Source organism: Chaetodon auriga, chromosome 2, assembly GCF_051107435.1.
Source record: "Chaetodon auriga isolate fChaAug3 chromosome 2, fChaAug3.hap1, whole genome shotgun sequence".
In the NCBI taxonomy this organism is placed as follows: domain Eukaryota; kingdom Metazoa; phylum Chordata; class Actinopteri; order Chaetodontiformes; family Chaetodontidae; genus Chaetodon; species Chaetodon auriga.
Genome location: NC_135075.1, coordinates 5,192,839 through 5,207,119, shown reverse-complemented (window position 1 = coordinate 5,207,119; position 14,281 = coordinate 5,192,839). Strand labels below are relative to the sequence as shown.

Below are 14,281 nucleotides of genomic sequence, written 5' to 3'. Positions count from 1 at the left end.
GGAAAAGGAGCATTTCTGATGTTTTTTCTTCCTTTTAATAATAGTAAAAAACTATTTACAATAGAAATACATTAAAAAAACATGTTGACATTAGATTTGATTACATAAAGAATGACTAAATGAGATTTCAGTCAGTGTTTGATATGAGAAAATCAAATTTTCTCCCTTATCTGCCTTCACTGGTTGCTCTCCTTTCTTCTGTGATTTATAACATGTTTGGAGAGTAAGCTCCTGCTGTTTCTTTCTTTTATATTGCGAAATGATTCATTAACCATTCATTAAATCTATTATATACAACTTGTAAACCTGTAAAGACCATAAAGTATGCCTATAATTATAATGAGGTACCATGTATAGAAATTCATATTAAATTGGAAATTACAAATAATTATAATAGTTGGTTTGGTACAAATTACTGACAAAATATAAGACATAGCAGTTAAACAGTGCAAAACGAACACATTGGAACCTCATGCTATAATGGTCACATGAGGTTTTATCGTCAGTGTGGCTAAAACGTGACTGATGTTAATGTCTGTACTAAAGATTGAGTCTAGTCTAAAAAGTTGGCTAGACTCCACATCCACAGCAGATAAACTGATACGAGTGCGCTGTAATCTTTAGTGCCTCTTAATTTCCTGCAGGATGTCAGTAAGCGCATGTCTCTGCCCATGGACATTCGCCTGCCTCCGGAGTTTCTCAAGAAACTGCAGCAGGAGAGTGAAAACTCACCGCTCTGCAGACCTCTCAGCCGCATGTCTCGACGTGCATCACTGGTTAGTAAACTGTCTGTCTGTCCGTCTGTTTGTGATATATTAGAATCTCATATATAAATGACCTTAGGCAAGGTGTTCGACAGTGGTCGCTCTTTCATCTCATATTGACCTCTGTAAGGCTATTTTAATCTAACTCTCATATAAATCTCATTTCAGCAACCACATTGGCCTCATGTTTATTTTACTATGCATGAGATAGATCAGTCTTGAACCAGTGAATGTCTCAGCTCGTGTTACAGAGAAAATTTCTTCTGCGCAAATTATTCGTCCTCTTATCTTGCCCCACTGTTACTATTTTTACTTCTATATTAATTTTATAATGAGTGCATTATTTTTGGTTCACCATTAAGATGCATTTGTTTTGTGTCAGATTGACAGAGTAAACAAGGATTTATACTTAATTAAGAAAACATTAATTAATGTATGCAAATGCGATCTCTTGACTGATCTGAGGTATAATTAGTGAACAGAACCGTAACAGTAAACACTGAGATTAATCTGTCTTGTTCTTTTTGCCTCTAGTCTGACATAGGCTTTGGGAAACTGGAGACATACGTGAAGCTCGGCAAACTGGGTGAAGTACGTCAATACCACTTACTCACACGTTCACCTTTAAACAGACGGTCGGTGGAAACAGCTGACGTGCTTGCCAGGGAGAGATGACTGTACAAGTGCTTCACCCACTGCAGCCACTGACCAATAACTTGAGGCTAGACAGAACTTCATCAAACACAAATAAAGCATCTCTCTGGTGTATAACATCAACCACGCTGACCACAACTTGTCTGCGAGTCTTCATTATACTTAACAGGTTTGCTGTGAGTCAAGCTTCTCAGGGGAGACGAGTCTGTCAAAAAGAGTACAACAACATACAGCTAAAGTGCAGCTAAGTGCCTAAACAAGACAAACTACAGTACCCATGCACTTAAATCCCTCACCATTTATCTGAGAATAGTCATTGCCTTAAGGAGTAAGGAACGGTTAGTGACAGAAGCTGTCAGCATTAGTCTCAGTCACAGTGCTCAGCAGCAGATAACAGCGTTAGTGAGGGATCAAAAAGAGCTTGTCTGTTGTCGATGATCATAACCTGTGGTTCACAAAGGCGTGATTGAGTTTGATATGCAGTGGAACGCAGTAATTTGAACATGTGGCTGTTATAAAAGTACCTCACTTATTACTGATTATTTTCACAGTATCTGAAAAGATTCATTGAATATATGAAGGATAATCATGAGTGAGGAAGATGAGCTGTGATGAGAAATCCCAATAATCAGTTCCCCAACATGTAAATATGCCCATATTAATGGACTAAATCCTGCTTGAGATGCTTGCGTTATGTTGATGAAGTGTTTTGATGCTGCTCATGGATGATAGCAGTTTAAACTTTGGACCTCATTCAGTCATTTTGAAATTAATTATCTGTTATGATTTATGTTTACGTGCTGTAGATGATGATGAGAAAGTCAACAGAAAATGAAAGTAAACACTTCCAGTCAAATTAACTTCATTATTCTATTGCTATTAATAACAAATGCATACCTGCTGGTATTTGAGTAGCAGTTCTTCAGAATTATTATCAGAATGTCAACTGGAGGTGTGTGTGTGTGTGTGTGTGTGTGTGCGTGCATGTGCGTGTGTGTGTGTGTGTGTGTGTGTGTGTGTGTGTGTGTGTGTGTGCGTGTGTTTGTGTTCGTAGGGGACGTATGCGACGGTGTTCAAAGGGCGAAGCAAACTAACAGAGAACCTGGTGGCGTTAAAGGAGATTCGGCTGGAGCACGAGGAGGGAGCACCTTGCACTGCTATCAGAGAGGGTACACACACATGCATCAACAAACACACAGAAAAAGATTTCCAAGGCCAGGGGTGCAGCCACGCCCTCAGGTGGACAATAATCCACCAGCACATGAATTGATTAATTGTCCACTTTCATTTAAATATCGTTTATTCACACATGGGGGGCTGTTGCTGTGTTACTTAGCATCTAACCTGGACATATGATGAACTCACCTTGTAAGGTCCACCTCACTCAGGTGATTCAAAGGAATACTGCATAGTACATCTGTATAGTCACAGGAACAATAAGGGGATACCGCAGGAACAATGTCCAGTGTGTGTTTTGTCAATTAGAATCTAGTTGCACTTTTGCTTATCACTTATTTTCTGTAAGTAGAAGGAAAGTGGGAGGGAGATCTCTCTTCTCTTGTCAGTGGATATTTCCACCAACGTCTACAAGAAACTGAAGGTGTGCATGAGCTTTTACTGTTCAGATGTTTCCTCATTGACATTATAAAGTCAGTTGACACCCAGCAGTGTAAGTATTGAATCATTTTCTCTGTGGTACTAACTACAAAAACTGTATACTATAAAGATTCATATCTACTGTATAGGGTGAGGGACATAGCACTGTTTGCAGTACATTTATGTTAAACCACAGATAGGATGACCTCCAGTGGCATTTAATTGATTGTTTTCGGACACAGCAGCTGAGTTTAGACTAAACCACAGGTGCTAATGACAACACAGCAATGGGGTTAGTTAATTAAGTTAAAACCTGTCTTAAGACTGAAATCGTAGCTAAGCTATCATCAGATCTGCAGCTCTGGGGTGTTAGTAGATTGTTCTGTATGGTTTCTACTGTTGATGCTGTTGTGCTGGAGGCACATTTTAGGTTCCCGGAGAAAACAGCACAACTCATCTCTCCATCTTCTGTCCACCCAGTGTCTCTACTGAAGAACCTCAAACACGCCAACATTGTCACATTGCACGACATCATCCACACCGAACGCTGCCTCACGCTGGTGTTTGAGTACCTTGTGAGTACATCGGCAGTTCAGCATGCAGGAGTTCAGAAGCTGTCGACCTCATTTATGCACAGACTGGAGTGTGAACACTGTGGCTGTTGTGTCTTCCAGGACAGCGACCTTAAACAGTACTTGGACAACTGTGGGAATCTCATGAGCATGCATAACGTCAAGGTGAGCCACCAGCATGACAATGACTCAGCAGCAGCAGCACCAGGTGTCAAACACTACTGACTGCATACCAGACACATTGTTTTTCCAAACCACCACACACACACACACACACACACACACACACACACACACACACACACACACAGCTCCAGCATTCGCAGCGTCTTGTTCTCAAGCCAAAATGCAAATGATCAAGTAATGAATTTTGCATAGAAGCCACAGAGGCTTGGAATTGAAACAATGACACAAGTCACATTCTCAAAGTAGAGGAGTTACTCAGGGAACCAGAGTAACTCCTCTCACAGAACCATAAAATGTAAAGGTCGTCCCAGTTTGTGTCTCTTATGGATGTATCCGATTTTCTCAAAAATGAAAATCCGGCAACCCTTGAAAAACCCAGAAGGTTGTTTAATGACACTTGACTGCTCTTCTGACGGTTTTTCCAGAGTCCTCAGAGATTCTTCTCAACATCCAGATGGAAAGATATTCTGTCTGCTGCACATAAAAAAGATTTTTCACCCCTTTCAACTGCATTATCTACCCAGACAGTGGAAATGACTGGAGTTTTATTTTACATTTTTTTATATTATGATAAATATGTTTATGTAAATACTGGAACGAAAAAAAACTATATATAACAATATAACTGATATAAATTTTTACTTTTGTTTCACATCATGCAAACTGAGCGAGGACACGCGTATGTTATTTCTGGCTACAAACTTTAGGGAATTTAAAATTAGGAAAATGAGTCATAACTTGGGAAATGGGTTGAAAATCTTTCTTATTGTGCAGCAGATGGATTTTTTTCATCCACAACCATCCACTGAGGATTCTGGAAATACCTTAAATAAATATTGTTGATTTGGTCACTGGTTTGGAGTTTATTCCCACTTAAGGAATCAGAGAAGTTTTACAATCCATAATCTGTTTAATGATGTGTACAAATGTTTGATCCTCATCATTTCTGAACATTTTTTTTCTCCTACAGATCTTCATGTTCCAGCTGTTGCGTGGTCTGTCCTACTGTCACAAGAGAAAAATCCTCCACAGAGACCTAAAGCCTCAGAACCTGCTCATCAATGACAAGGGCGAGCTCAAACTGGCCGACTTTGGTAGGAAAATCAGCACACTCTCATGCAGCGTATACGGACATCAACAAAAGCAAATGCGGTCATAAAGACACGCACACTTGGGAATAGAATAGCACGTTTCCTGCCACAATCGCTTTCCAATTATATTTTACTGCCGCTCAGAGATCTCCTATCCTGATTACTTTAGCACCCTTACTTCCTGTATCCTAGCAACTGTGCCCCTCTCTCTGAGTTTTCTCAGTTTTCTGTGGGTAGATAAACCCACCAGTGTTCCCTCACTATTTTTCAACAGTTTTAGCTAAAAGCTGCATATGAGCGGATGGACACACTATTCCACTATGAGACTTACTGCATCACGCTGTCTCATGCTACACCTGTGGAGACACAAAATACTTCCATTTCAATGGGATCTTTGTACTCCTGAAGCGACAGAGGTTGAGCATTTGCACAAAAGGCAGGCTTACTAATATAGCCTTCTGCTGTTCCTGAGGTCTCCTGAGGTCTCACATTGTTAAACCATGACCACGCTGTGTTTTCCAGGTCTGGCAAGGGCCAAGTCCGTCCCCACTAAGACCTACTCCAATGAGGTGGTAACTCTATGGTATCGGCCCCCTGACGTCCTGCTGGGTTCTACAGAATACTCCACACCCATCGACATGTGGTGAGTACTACAGTATGGATATTTAATTATCATTAGTCTAACACGTATTTGCCTTCCACAGCACTACAACGACCATCTGCTCTCTGTGGTCGACTAGACCCACCACACTACAAACTGTCCCAACTGTTGTGTGTGGAAGACCTTGCAAGAGCAAACACTATGTTGTGTTAATATAACCACCAGCATTATCTTTTGTTGAGCCTCAAAATCTAAATGAAGTTAACATATAACACACAGCTAGTTTGCTCTTGCAAATGATATAAAAAAATAGTGGACCGTAGTACACACTGTAGATACTTGTGCATTTGCGTTCAGTAAGCCTCTCTCTGTGGGACTAACTCAGGCTCAACTGAGCATCATACTATGTCTCACAGTCCTGCATCGCCACATGCTTACCTTAGATATTTCAGACATGCTGTAGTTTCAGCACTCTTCCAGTAACACACTTTGTGAGCCACTCAGGGATTGAAATCTCTGTAAAGTGAGATAGTTCTGTAGGACTGTGAAGCGTGGTATGACAGCCCTGGGTCAGGGCGAAGTCTTCTCACATGTTGTTAGATACACTGTGTCATATTGATGCTTTTGAACAAGCACATTAGTTTGAAAGTTCAGTAACTACAGTAAGATCTAAAGGTCCATATGAGTCCCTGCCATTTCTGACTTTCATATTAATCCTCACATCTGTCACAGGGAACTGAGAACAATTGGGTTGAAAGCAACACAGAAACTTCACCTGGTTTTACTTGGATTGTCTCATTTTTCTCTTAACTGACTACAGTCAGCAACGAGCAATGCTGTTGCTTGGTAAAGTAGATGAAAGTCTAGCAGCTTGAGGATCGTCTAGGACTTCCATGAATCATGCATATCATTAAAATCTCGCAGGTTATTAGCAGAGAGTCACTGGTCATACGATGGAGCGTCATTTATCTTCATGCACTTTCGTTCTGTGTTGCTCATTAGCAGTTTGCCATGGTGAGAAAACCCTCACAGCCTTGGCAAGCCACTGATGACTAAACATGCCTCTCTAACAACACACCAGTCTTTTATGAGCTCACCTAGATACATATACGCTCATCACACCACAGGGCACCTCTCCAACACACCATCCTGGATAGAACAAAAGGCTGCACTGTGCCCACTCACACCATACATGTTTGCACTTCCAATCAGCGCTCTTTGAAGTGTGTGTGTTTGTTAAAGGGCTCTTTGTTGTTCGCTCCTCCTTCCTCCTCCTCCAGGGGCGTGGGCTGTATCCTCTTTGAGATGGCGACTGGTCGTCCTATGTTCCCTGGTGCCACAGTAAAGGAGGAGCTACACTTAATTTTTAGGCTCATGGGTAAGATGGCAGCACATTATGATAATATCCTACAGGCCAGGATAAAATCGAGTAATATATGAAGTGGGAATAAGTAATATAAGTGAGAGTGTCCCGTGACAGCAGACTATTGTACATTTCACTGTTTCTTTCTCTTCCAGGCACTCCAGTAGAGGAGACTTGGCCTGGTATCAGCAGTAATGAGGAGTTTAGGTCGTACCTCTTTCCTCAGTACAGACCTCAAGCTCTCATCAACCACGTGCCCAGGTGACGCTAACTATTATCTCAGTCTGTTCAACTGAATCCTGTCTGAAGGGAAGACGGCTCACTCCAATTGCTCATTAGGACTAAATACAGGGAATACAAAGTACAAGAGAGGCTGCTGTAAATGCCACTTTTATCATAACCCAAAGGACTGGGCAAGTTAAAATTTTGACCTGATGAATGTGTGAACCAAATTTTATTCCAGTCTGTCCAACAGTTAGTGAGACATTTCACTTAAAACCACAAATGTGGTCTTTGTGAGGAGAGGAAAATGTGTGAGGAAAATTCCGGAGATCAGCAGGATAAATTCATTTCAGGTTAGAGCAGGGTTTTTCACTGGGTACACTGATGATATGGCCTTGGCCCTCTCAAGAAAACAGAGAAGCTGAAGATTTTGCCCAAACACAAGCTCAGGCTTGGTGCAAAAGTAATTAGGAGATTAATGTTAATAGGACTGAAGAAGTGATTATTTGTGCCAGGCAGGATTTCATAACAAGGCCTGTTGTACTTGACAGCCAACTTGCTGAAACTGTCGAAAGTTTCAAGTGTCCTGGTATAATTCTGGGCTGCCGATTCAGCTTCTCTGAAAACACCAGCTATGTTCACAAGGATCGCACACTGACTTTATCTTCTCAGGATACGCAACAGTTTTCAAGTCACTCACTGTTTGAAATGATTAAAAAATCTGTGATTGAGAATATTTTAACATTACATTTGAGTTATTTGTCTGGTGATCCAACCTGCTCGCTAGAGTAGTTGGCCTGGTTATCATAATAACTCCAGATTACTTGTACACCATCAGAACAAGAGATAGGCAGTTCTCGTTCTTTATCTCCTGTTTGAGACTCCGGGAGGCTCTGTATATTTCTCTCAGCATCCAAAAATACTGTTTACGTTGGTTCTAACCTAACGTGCTGATACTGACTACCTGCATGTTATTTTTCTGTGAACAGTCATAATAAAAGCTAAACTGTTTTCTTTGCCTCCATCAGGTTGGACACAGAGGGGATCGACCTGCTGTCTGCTCTGCTGCAGGTATGAAACAAAAGCACCATGACCTTCGCTCTGTTGGATATGAGGCAGTGTGTGATTTCAGAGATGGTCTAATCTGCTGGTTTTGGATTCTGATTGCAGTATGACACCAGGAGCAGAATCTCCTCTGAAGCTGCTCTGCGACACTCCTACTTCCTGAGTCTGGGAGATAATATACACAATTTGGCAGACAGTAAGACACACACAACCTTAAAGGCCCTTGGGTGTATTATCAGAGTGTTTTGGTGGATTTGCATATTACTAGCACACAGAGAAGGTCTGACAGAACACTCTTGTTGCTCCAGGCTTTTCCGAATTAAAACTGCTGCTTTTACTTAATGTATTTGTGCTGCAGGAACAATCTTTTCATGTCCCTAATAATTTGCCTTATTTTGATTTGTTTGTCAAAGGTTCGCAGTATTAGCATATAGCCTGTTAGCTCTTTGCTGTCACCCATTAAAAACAGTACCTCTGTGTAGAATCACTCTAACAGCCTTGAAGCAGTCAGAGAAAAGCACAATCTCCCTTTGATGGCAGTGTTACTTGGCAGGCAAAGTCCCTGTGAAACTAATTACATTCCATTTAGGTGTCCCTGTAAGCCCAATAAGTGAGCCATGATGCCATTATTAGTATTAATAAATACATCTGTCCTTTTTCTGTTATGACGTGGAAAGATGTCAGCAGTGCAAAGGTCTTCAGAAGGCTTATCCTGAGTCCATGTAGTAATATCCTTTATCCAATCATGTGTTCACAAAGTGGTGAACCTTGCTCAAACCTTGCTTACGAACCACTGAGCCTTTCCAGGATGCCCCTTTCATAGCCAATCATGATACTATCAGCTGTTACCAATCACCTGTGGGATGTTCCAAACAGGTGTTTTTGGAGCATTCCACGACTTTCCCAGTCTTTAGTCACTCCTGTCCCAATGTGTTTGAAATGTGTTGCTCACATCAAACTCAGAATAAGCAGATATTTACAAAATCAATGAAGTCGATGAGGTCAAACATTAAATATATTGACTTTGTACTCTTTTTAATTAAGTATATGTCAACAAGGATTAGCAAATTATCCCATTATGTTTTATTTATGTTTAACACAGCGTCTCAACTTTTTTGGAATCAGGCTTGTATTGCACAGCTTTAGCACGTGTAGCAGTTTTCAAAACAAAGCCTTTATGAAGATTTTTTTTTTTTTCTGTGCTCCTTAGTCATTCTTTCTTTCCTCTTGGTCTTAGCTGCTTCAGTGTTTTCTCTCAGAGAGGTGCAGCTCCAGAAGGACCCAGGCCACCGTAGCTCAGTGTTTCAGCCTTTAGGTAAGGTTCCTGCCTCTCGGTCTCACTGTGTCGTATTACTTTATACACAAGTTTGATCAAGTCCCTGTTACTGAAAGCCACTCATTTCTTCACATAGTGGGCTTCTAGAATAGTTCTGTATATTGACAATGTTCTGCATTTTGGACCTGGTAATTAGAATACGGTGCACGGTACGGTTGCATTCTCATAGTCAATAGTTTTATACTACACATAACAAGACCAGCTAATTAAAAGTTTCAAAGGTAAAGGAGCTGTTAATGATCACTATGGGATCGCTACTCTAACACTGTGAGTTTCCTGAACACTGCGGAATGAAACAGAATTAAATCCACCTTTGTTTTCTTCCTGACCACAACATCTGAAATGGTGTCAGTTGATTTACTTTGCTAATTAGCAAAGCTGTGCAAGAAGCCAGCAGGTTGATTTTGTTTACTCTGACATAAATAAAAATACCACAGAGAAGAGTCTTAGAGGACCTGAAAAGAAAATGAAAATGAGATGTCAACAGATTTAGTACAGATTACAGATGTCACCCATTTTTATACTCTAATAAACTCTTCATATACTTAGTAAGTCTCACCATGACTTCATTTTCTCTTAGGAAGACTCATATAAAGCTTCAAGACCTAACATCATAGCACTTAACTTATACTAGCATGTAGCATCCAACTGATTAAAGTTACATAAGTAACAGTATCTGTGTTCACTGGTTCTTGTTAACATTTATTAATCATCATTTTGAAATAAGTGTTCAGTCTCAATGTGTCTCTCTTCAGGTCGAGGAAAAAACCGTAGACAAAGCATCTTCTAGACGTCACAGAGGACGACCAGAGACACACAGAAAAGAGGAGCTGCCATTTCAGACCAGGATACAAAGGCCAACACGGCTCAGCACATTAACACACATGCTCACCTAAATGCACACACAAACTCATGTGCACTCACTCATTTCCATGGCAGCTGACCATGGGGACACACAGGGTTTCAGGAAATAAACTTGTACTCACTTGAAATGACTGAGCTGTGATACACTCTCCCTCCACACACATTTGCACAATCAGCAACATGTTACCGTCACTTAGTTAAACAAATAGGCCCCTAAATAAACTGCTCTGCTCTCTTATAGTGCGCACATATGCACAAGCTTGTATAATTGCCACATCTAAAGTAGCTACCACATCTGGAGCCATCGTACAGTTGCAGGTGTACAGAAGTAAAGGCTGTGGGGTGCATGGAGGTTGGTTCAGCTTGTCTCTACAACAAAATGTAGCTTAAAAGTACAAAGTTTCAAAGTACCGATTTCATGGTATATAAGGAGGGAGTCATAAAATTTCCCAGTTCAACAGTGACATTCTGGTATTTGTGGTGCTTTCGGGGCCATAGCCAGGATTATTTGGTCAACTGTTCATTTGTGTACACTTCATTTCAAAGCATGAAAATCTAAATGGCAATTCAAAACCTTCTCAGTATTGCCAGGAGTAAAATTCTGGTGGAAAAATGCTGAAGATTTCATTTATTTATTATTATCTTGGCCTACAAATCATCAAATGTAAACATATTGAACCTAACATTACTAGAAACAGCTTATAAAATACACCAATGTTGCTAAAACCTCCAAATTCACAGAAAGAAAACAGGAACGGTGGCTAATGATGGTTAGCTACTTGAATACATGAGGGAGCTAATAAGCTGGCATAATTTAAACTAAATCAGATTTATACATGATGAAATGATTACATCCCTGTCAAAAGAGTCACCATATGGCAGCTATGGGTATGATATGTCATCTGACAGTCTTGAAGTTGTACATATACAAGCAGACGTTGAAATAGTAGCAACACACTGTTCATTTACAGTACCTCTACTCACATGAAGCAAACAATGAACGACTCCGACTCCATCGTGAATATAAAACTCCAGTTTGAAACGGAGTCATGTCGACAGACTTGCCTTGCTACAGCGCCCCCGTGTTTTAACTCAGTGTGAGGTTTTGTTCCATACAGTGTTAACAGCTGGCTTGACTCCAGTTTTGAAGTTGCCTTAGTAAACTGTGCATGATATTTTGGCTTGTGAAGAATCTATATTTGATCTTGTGTAGCCAATGTGTTAGGAGGCATTTGCTTTGTGTGTGTAAATTACTCACTATGAGTATATGTATTTTTTAGTCTCCTATTTGCACAAACCAGAAGTGTCCTCTGAAGCCTGCTCCTTTCCCTTTGTGTCTTACCTTACATGGTCCCAAAATATGACCCTATATTGTCCCAAATTCCTTTAACCCTAGACCAGTAACCTGGGAAAGTATGATCTTCAAGTACTTTCTAGTAGCAAATTACTGTCAGTTGGACTCACTGCTACCCTTATATTTTGCACAGCTCTCTTTCACCTGTTGCGAGGGAGCAGCTTTTGGCTGTAGGCGAACAATAGGCAGTGTAAAGTATATAAAGTATAACTTTAGAAAGTATATGTATCTGCACAAGTGAAACTTCTATATCTTCCTTATCTCCCTTGTGACAGTGACTGAGCCCTGGAAGGTGAAATGATCTGCAGACACAGTGATGGGGACTTGTGGCTAAGCTCCAGTCTCCTCTCTGTGACACTTTGACTCCCTCTCCATCTTCTCTCTGTGCCGTACTGCTGAGGGAATTCTTATGTAAGCCAATGTGAGGGTTTTTTAATGACTGGTGAGGTGTGATCAAGGCCGTTAAATTAACAGTGCAGTATGAAAGAGACACTAAAGGTCTGTGTGGAACACAATAGTGGTTACCCACTGCCATCATTCCTCCAGTGGTATAGTTGAAATGAACTTGTTATGACGGCACATATGTTTGCTGTTCCAAACAGCCACACTTGAAAGTGGGCCCATAAGCCTGGCATCAGTGAGAGGGGTGAGACATTTTACTTACTTTAGATGTGGTTGGACAACACTTTTTACTTCATTTCAAGCATACCTCAGCCTTTAGAGTGCTGTCATGGCATCCTTTCCTTGGCCATTTCAGGCCCGTTCACACCTTGACTCTTTAAGGCGTGATGCATGCCCTTTTTGGGCACCAAAGCATTGCACTCTGCTCCTGTGGTGACTGCCTCCTTGCTGATGCTTGGGTCACTGGTCAGTGGTACCCCAACCCATTCATGTAATTTTCTGCCTTCTTCCAAAAGCCACTGGCAATTGGATAATCAAAAGAAAAAAAATGTGCTGTGCAACAACAGTAACACAGCCACTGTAAAGTTAACTGAAAACATTGTTGTTCTGATTTTGCTGCTTTCTGCAGCCTTCCTTTGTGCTGCTGTAGATAAGTGCACAGTGCCCACTACAGTATCAGAGAGAAATGGCAGGTCAGGATGAGACTGCAGCTCACACAAGTATGTACACATTAATTGTTGGGCAGTGCGCATACAACCACAGAGGAGATCACAGCTACTGCACGGACCATGCTGAGAGGGTAAAGACTCTCACGACTGCCATGGTGCCAAACGCTCCACATGTGAATTTTGTGGCTCTCAATGTGTGGACGCAAGTCTAAAGCAGTTGCCTTTGATTTAACACTTCTAGATGATTTGATCCACACAATTCATGATTGGATTCACAAAAAGTCATCAAGTAAGAGCCAGTGACTGATACCTGGAGACTATTCAGGGAAGACAGAGGTAAAGAAGCTAACCAGTAACCAGAGGTCATGCTCAAGTGCCCAGAAGCCAAGCACCGAACCCCTAAAGCACTCCAGCACCAAACTGATTTGAAGAGTTATATACATGCAGATCAGAGGTGTTTATGTTTGTGTATGAGTGGAGAGACAAATGCCCATGAGAGTTAAAAGGCCGCTGAGTGTTTTTCTACCTCTAAAAGTGATTGAAGTTGATGGAAGAATCGTGGTGCGACCATCCAACCCCTCTGTTCACCTACCAGTGAGTGCAAACGTAAGAGGCAACAAGGAGAGAAATGCAGGCTAACCTGCTGGTACTTCAGAGGGATGTAAGACTTCCAACCTCCCCCCTCCTTCCCTCAGTGGCAGAAGTATTACTGTGTGTTTTAGTTGTGGTAAATGAAGCTATTTTAAATACTGTAATGAAAAAGAAATAATATATATGTATTTTAACAGATGTTTTCATCTTTCTCAGTGAGTTTTATGCTGTTAAAAATATAGAGCACTGTATTTAAAATAAAATAAAGGAAAAAAAACTGCAGATGACGTCTAAATGTTTTATAAGATAAGTTTAGATTTTGTATAAGATGTGATATTTTGTGTGATTTGTCTACACTGTTGTAAAATGGGAAAAAAATGAATGTACTGTGACTGCCAACTGGCATACAATTGATTGAATAATTGATTAATTAATGAATAAATAAACTACTGAAATTCTGGAACACACACACCTGTTCAGTGTCTTTTTTCTTTTCTTTTCTTTTTTTTTTTGGCTACTTGCATAGTTAATTATACCATTAGTGGTTGATATAGTGTAGTTCTGGATGCAGCGCTCAAGAACAGGCACAATACCATAGATGATCAGAAGATGGTGCTATTGGTCTACTGCATGCTGCTACACATCAGTACCGGAGGCCAGGTTAGTTTTTTAAACTGATGGTGATTGATCCAAAATGTATAGCAGCACCAAATGTCACAACATAATCCAGTGATTCTTAATCTTTTGCAGATAGTGTTGATGCTGCATGTTGAATTTAAACACGCCTTACTTTTCTATTCTATTCACAAAAGAAAAGGAACGCAATCTTGTTCATTTCCCATAACTTTCAAAATCAATCAATATTCCTTTATTTGTCCCGTGAGGGGAAATTTCAGAATACAGCAGCATCAGTAAAGATTAGTAAAGATTAATATAAGAAGTGCAATGCAGA

The 14,281-nt window shown here is 40.6% G+C and overlaps 1 protein-coding gene across 1 annotated transcript in view; it reads left to right on the top strand.

The window, feature by feature from the left end:
• Positions 1 to 13,795, top strand: part of cdk18 (cyclin dependent kinase 18) — a 40,562-nt gene extending 26,767 nt beyond the window's left edge. The window contains exons 4-16 of the mRNA XM_076750992.1: positions 645 to 776; positions 1,299 to 1,355; positions 2,473 to 2,587; positions 3,495 to 3,589; positions 3,689 to 3,751; positions 4,743 to 4,866; positions 5,386 to 5,506; positions 6,745 to 6,842; positions 6,983 to 7,088; positions 8,078 to 8,120; positions 8,220 to 8,310; positions 9,352 to 9,429; positions 10,206 to 13,795. Coding sequence (XP_076607107.1) covers positions 645 to 776; positions 1,299 to 1,355; positions 2,473 to 2,587; positions 3,495 to 3,589; positions 3,689 to 3,751; positions 4,743 to 4,866; positions 5,386 to 5,506; positions 6,745 to 6,842; positions 6,983 to 7,088; positions 8,078 to 8,120; positions 8,220 to 8,310; positions 9,352 to 9,429; positions 10,206 to 10,240 — 1,158 coding nt within the window. The 3' untranslated portion in view covers positions 10,241 to 13,795. The remainder of the gene's footprint in view (positions 1 to 644; positions 777 to 1,298; positions 1,356 to 2,472; positions 2,588 to 3,494; positions 3,590 to 3,688; positions 3,752 to 4,742; positions 4,867 to 5,385; positions 5,507 to 6,744; positions 6,843 to 6,982; positions 7,089 to 8,077; positions 8,121 to 8,219; positions 8,311 to 9,351; positions 9,430 to 10,205) is intronic.
• The last annotated feature ends 486 nt before the right edge of the window (positions 13,796 to 14,281 follow it).